The sequence below is a fragment of the Ceratina calcarata genome, unplaced genomic scaffold (assembly GCF_001652005.2).
Source record: "Ceratina calcarata isolate Rehan_Ccalc_2016 unplaced genomic scaffold, ASM165200v1 scaffold582.2, whole genome shotgun sequence".
NCBI lineage: Eukaryota > Metazoa > Arthropoda > Insecta > Hymenoptera > Apidae > Ceratina > Ceratina calcarata.
Genome location: NW_017177041.1, coordinates 96,431 through 102,004, shown reverse-complemented (window position 1 = coordinate 102,004; position 5,574 = coordinate 96,431). Strand labels below are relative to the sequence as shown.

General features: G+C 40.6%; 2 protein-coding genes across 2 annotated transcripts in view; both read left to right on the top strand.

Moving 5' to 3' along the window:
- The first annotated feature begins 647 nt into the window (after window positions 1–647).
- Window positions 648–2,248, top strand: LOC108629707 (venom serine protease Bi-VSP-like). The gene is made up of 5 exons (XM_018032539.2): window positions 648–837; window positions 892–1,164; window positions 1,237–1,533; window positions 1,609–1,707; window positions 1,764–2,248. Exons 1-5 carry the CDS (start codon window positions 714–716, stop codon window positions 1,823–1,825), a joined length of 855 nt encoding a protein of 284 aa, XP_017888028.2. The 5' UTR covers window positions 648–713; the 3' UTR covers window positions 1,826–2,248.
- Window positions 2,249–4,083: 1,835 nt separating this feature from the next.
- Window positions 4,084–5,574, top strand: part of LOC108629705 (venom serine protease Bi-VSP-like) — an 11,919-nt gene continuing 10,428 nt past the window's right edge. Inside the window, exons 1-6 of the mRNA XM_018032538.2 lie at window positions 4,084–4,213; window positions 4,268–4,540; window positions 4,613–4,909; window positions 4,985–5,083; window positions 5,140–5,291; window positions 5,353–5,466. Coding sequence (XP_017888027.2) covers window positions 4,090–4,213; window positions 4,268–4,540; window positions 4,613–4,909; window positions 4,985–5,083; window positions 5,140–5,291; window positions 5,353–5,466 — 1,059 coding nt within the window. The 5' untranslated portion in view covers window positions 4,084–4,089. The remainder of the gene's footprint in view (window positions 4,214–4,267; window positions 4,541–4,612; window positions 4,910–4,984; window positions 5,084–5,139; window positions 5,292–5,352; window positions 5,467–5,574) is intronic.

The window sequence follows — 5,574 nt, the reverse complement described above, 5'->3', positions numbered from 1 at the left end:
ACCGGCTCCGGACCGGCGTTTGCCGGATAGTGGGAATACTGCTTAAGACCTTTTGTCTATACTTGCAGTCCCGAGAGTCGAGGAGCGTTTCGCGCAGCTTGGGAGGGTGGTGGGGATCGCAGCGAACTCCCTCCACACGGTTCAGTATATACGGTAAAGCATTGAGATGCGCAGAACGATCAAAAACTAAACTGTGCCCGCTCTTAGTCTCTCGGGACTACGAGTATAGTCGGTCTTCATAAGCAAACGTACATCTATTCTACAATAAAACGATGGCATCGTATTCCTGCTTGTATTAATCTTTATAGTCTCACGTATCACGACGTGGAAGTTTAATGTGCACGATACGAACATTTTCAGAAAGCATAGTACACGTTTGGTAAATATTGTCGTGCTTTTAATACGCGTATACGTTTTATAGTACGGAATAAAAAAATTTAATTATCATAACGTACTATAAAGAACCATACATTCTGGCTAGTGCGTATACAATTTTCAAATCTCACTGTTTCGCTAGGTAAAGAATTTCCAGTGTACGAACGTGCAGAAGGTAAGGAAAAATCTATTTTTTAGAAGTGTAGACGAAATGTACTTCCGATTTATTACATTTGTACAAATAATTAATTACTTTCCTGTGTCTTACTATTTACCAGCGAAACTTTCGAACTAAATATAAAAACTAATTATCATCGACAGCACATGAAAATTAATTAATGATTAGAAATAAAGACTGGGTACTCGTATGCCTTTTCTCATTTCAGAAAAGAAAAATGAAATCCACAATGTTCTTTACATGTCTGATGTTAATCAGTTTCCTAAAGTTAGCAATATCTCAAGGTTCGTACGTCTCTTATGATCAATGAATAATTTACCAAATAAAAGGAATTACAGAATGCATGACACCGACTCAAGTGGCAGGGACGTGTATCGATATTAAAAACTGCCAGCCTCTGCTAGAATTGCTGCGAAGAGAAGGTGCAAAAGCGGCTGATTTCGCAAAGAAATTCATCTGCCGTATTGAGGGCAAGAATCCGATCGTTTGTTGTCCAGGCAAGTCGGGAGGCTCGACGGAACGAAATTTATACGGACCTCTGCTTCCACCTCAGTGCGGTTTCAGTAATGTCTTTCGCCCGAGGATAGTCGGTGGAATGCCAGCGAAACTCAGTATGTCTCATTATAAACTTCGTCTCTTGATTCAGTGATTAATTCATTATACCCAACAAAACTTGATTTCAGACGCATTGCCTTGGATGGCTGCACTAGGATTTAAAAAAACTCCAACTTCTGAATTGGAATGGAATTGCGGTGGTTCTCTCATATCGGCCAGACACGTATTAACCGCTGCCCATTGCGCGGAACGTAACGACCTTGTCGTTGTTCGCCTCGGGGACTTGGATCTGAAGAGAGACGACGATGGAGCACATCCCATTGACTTGAGATTCGAGAAAAAGATCATTCATTCTGAATACAACAAGAGTATGCATATAAACGATGTTGCTATCCTGAGACTGGAGCGTGATGTACAATTTACGTGTAGGCCTGAAGTTCTGAAATTCCATATCACTTAGACAATGATACCTGGTTCTCTTCTAAGCAATGTATTTTTAGATAATATACATCCCATTTGTCTTCCTGTGGGGAAGATTGCAGAACGGGACTTCGTAAACACTAGGCCTTTCCTTGCAGGATGGGGTACTATTTATTTAAGTGAGTATCAATCAATGATAGTCGATTCTCCATTATTTCCGATCTTTTTAACGCAGATGGACCACGGAGCGATGTACTTAGAGAAGTACAAATACCAGTAGTTACCACCCAAACTTGAGCCGCGGCTTTTTCTGCGTTCACAAGTTCAATCATCGTTGATGATCGGTTGATATGCACACGTGGAAACGGTGGGAGAGATGTTTGCGAGGTAATTGAACAACTTCCGATTTTTAACCTCGTTTCAATCTGTATTTTTCTAATTATTTCAGGGTGACAGTGGTGGTCCGGTGATGTTACCGATAAATAGATGGTTCTATGAAATTGGAGTAATATCTTCTGGTTTTAAATGCGCCGAGCCCGGATTTCCTGGACTTAGTAGCAGGGTTACGAGCTTCCTCCAATTTATTATATCAAATTTACAATAAATCGATGCCATTGTATTAATTTATCTATGGATGTGCGTGGCGAGGATTCCTCGGTATCTACCTACATTTCATCACTTCGTCGCTGACTTGAAGATAATAAAATTGGAAATTGTTGTTTAAGATTAATAAGACACTGAATAAAAAGGAGTAGCTTAGAGCACGTTAATTAAGTATTAATTATTTTACCCTACACTTTCTAATCATTGCACCTACTATCACCGCAACTAATAATTAGAGATGTGCAAGTACCCGAAAATCTCGGTCGCGCCGAGCTACTCGGTCGCATCGAGCCGCTTGGGCCCGTTGAGCTATTCGGGTTAGTCAGCGAGCTGAATCGCATCATCTAAACTGGTCGTGCGACGTGCGTCGTGCAGGCTTGGCCGAGCTTCATGAGTGTGCGTAATACATGTGTGCGTGAGAGTAAGGGACGGCTTGACTCCGGTGCTCGATATAGGTATAGTTCAGTCTGTTGTATTATGCTACAAGAATAAATTGTTCTTATTATTCTTTTTTCGTCTGGTGGGACATTATCATTGCTCCAAACTCCGAATCCCTAACAAAAGAATTTCCAAGAATGTATAGAAGTTATAACTTTCAAGCGTAAAGGAAATAACAATCGAATGTACTTTTGAACACCGCGCAATGTTATTCGGTTTTACCACTGTGGAAAGTCAGTTTACAAACTCCACTCGATGAATTGTGTATGGTACGTAAGCAAGCTTGATTTACTGCAGCCACGGTGGTTTTAGCGATAGCTTCAATTTAAGCGAAAAGCACTGATACTTGGTACGACAGTGTAATCCCAGAAGCGGATTTTCACTCTCATGACCTTCACTCTCTACTATCGTACCAGAGAACTTCGGGAAGGAACATTAAAGCTGTTTTCACGTCGTCGTCTGTGAAGGAACTCCTCTCTAGCCGAATACTTATCATAATAATCAAATAGAGGCCACTGGGTTGGTCCGTTCCAGATTGGCCCTCGTTCAATTAGCATACATACGATGATACGATGATATTTTCGCCTCTCTGTTCTTGGTCCTCTGCCCCGTCTCTTTTGAGACTGATATAGCTACCCGGACCTTAATTAATTCGACACACGTGTTCTTCGTAAACGTTCCTCCTTAACTTTTGAATTTGCCTGTCATTTTCAAAAGTAAACTCAGCTGGTACAAGTGTTTTATCAAGAAATTTATAAGCTCTTTTATATTAGTGTACTAGACGTTATCTGTAATTACAATGCAAAAGGAATATACATTTAAACAATCAAGTTGTCGCTGCATTTGTTCTTATCGACAAAGGTGATTTTTACTGTTGCAGCTACCCTTGTTACTACTGTTTTCTACTTTCGAGGGCTTTCTCTTTCAAGGATACTAAAAGATGTACTTTGACGAGAGGTATTAACTAAAGATGGCAATTTTCTAAATGCGACCGCGGTGCCAAGAAACTTACGCTTGTTTATCTGCAACCAACTGGCCACACTTTTATGTAGCAAAGTATATATATACCAAGTTGCTTCTGTATCACATTTTATACTTCCATAGACCGTCGAAGCCATTATAACGCAGCGAATCTTTGAATTTGTTCCGTTTCATTTCTTTCAAATTTGAAAGTTACGCATACAATCACGAAGGTATACAGGGTGTCCCAAAGTTAGTGTAAGATATTGAAGTGGGAGGTTCCTGACGTAATTTTAAACAGCATTTTCCTTAGCGAAAAAGTTGTCCGATGCGTGGTTGAGGAGTTATTAACAAAAAACTCCGACCAATCAGAGCGCTCGGTTGGCGTAAGCCCCGAATCGGGAGCGTTGGCTCGGATCCGGACACACGGCCTTTGACGCGTGAACAACCGCTTCGCTCAATACGAAGCGTTTTAAGAAAATGACGAATTATAAACTACATGGATAACAANAACTAAATATAAAAACTAATTATCATCGACAGCACATGAAAATTAATTAATGATTAGAAATAAAGACTGGGTACTCGTATGCCTTTTCTCATTTCAGAAAAGAAAAATGAAATCCACAATGTTCTTTACATGTCTGATGTTAATCAGTTTCCTAAAGTTAGCAATATCTCAAGGTTCGTACGTCTCTTATGATCAATGAATAATTTACCAAATAAAAGGAATTACAGAATGCATGACACCGACTCAAGTGGCAGGGACGTGTATCGATATTAAAAACTGCCAGCCTCTGCTAGAATTGCTGCGAAGAGAAGGTGCAAAAGCGGCTGATTTCGCAAAGAAATTCATCTGCCGTATTGAGGGCAAGAATCCGATCGTTTGTTGTCCAGGCAAGTCGGGAGGCTCGACGGAACGAAATTTATACGGACCTCTGCTTCCACCTCAGTGCGGTTTCAGTAATGTCTTTCGCCCGAGGATAGTCGGTGGAATGCCAGCGAAACTCAGTATGTCTCATTATAAACTTCGTCTCTTGATTCAGTGATTAATTCATTATACCCAACAAAACTTGATTTCAGACGCATTGCCTTGGATGGCTGCACTAGGATTTAAAAAAACTCCAACTTCTGAATTGGAATGGAATTGCGGTGGTTCTCTCATATCGGCCAGACACGTATTAACCGCTGCCCATTGCGCGGAACGTAACGACCTTGTCGTTGTTCGCCTCGGGGACTTGGATCTGAAGAGAGACGACGATGGAGCACATCCCATTGACTTGAGATTCGAGAAAAAGATCATTCATTCTGAATACAACAAGAGTATGCATATAAACGATGTTGCTATCCTGAGACTGGAGCGTGATGTACAATTCACGTGTAGGCCTGAAGTTCTGAAATTCCATATCACTTAGATAATGATACCTGCTTCTCTTCTAAGCAATGTATTTTTAGATAATATACATCCCATTTGTCTTCCTGTGGGGAAAATTGCAGAGCGTGACTTCGTAAACACTAGGCCTTTCCTTGCAGGATGGGGTACTATTTATTTAAGTGAGTATCAATCAATGATAGTCGATTCTCCATTATTTCCGATCTTTTTAACGCAGATGGACCACAGAGCGATGTACTTAAAGAAGTACAAATACCAGTAGTTACCACCCAAACTTGCGCCGCGGCTTTTTCTGCATTCACAAGTTCAATCATCGTTGATGATCGGTTGATATGCACACGTGGAAACGGTGGGAGAGGTGTTTGCAAGGTAATTGAACAACTCTCGATTTTTAACCTCGTTTCAATCTGTATTTTTCTAATTATTTCAGGGTGACAGTGGTGGTCCGGTGATGTTACCGATAAATAGATGGTTTTATGAAATTGGAGTAATATCTGCTGGTTTTAAATGCGCCGAGCCCGGATTTCCTGGAATTAATAGCAGGGTTACGAGCTTCCTCCAATTTATTATATCAAATTTACAATAAATCGATGCCATTGTATTAATTTATCTATGGATGTGCGTGGCGAGGATTCCTCGGTATCTACCTACA

Coding starts and splice junctions, on each gene's coding strand:
- LOC108629707 (XM_018032539.2), top strand. CDS start 714: ATGATTAGAAATAAAGACTGGGTACTCGTATGCCTTTTCTCATTTCAG. Junction 838..891: donor AAAGTTAGCAATATCTCAAG/GTTCGTACGTCT, acceptor AAGGAATTACAG/AATGCATGACACCGACTCAA. Junction 1,165..1,236: donor TGGAATGCCAGCGAAACTCA/GTATGTCTCATT, acceptor ACTTGATTTCAG/ACGCATTGCCTTGGATGGCT.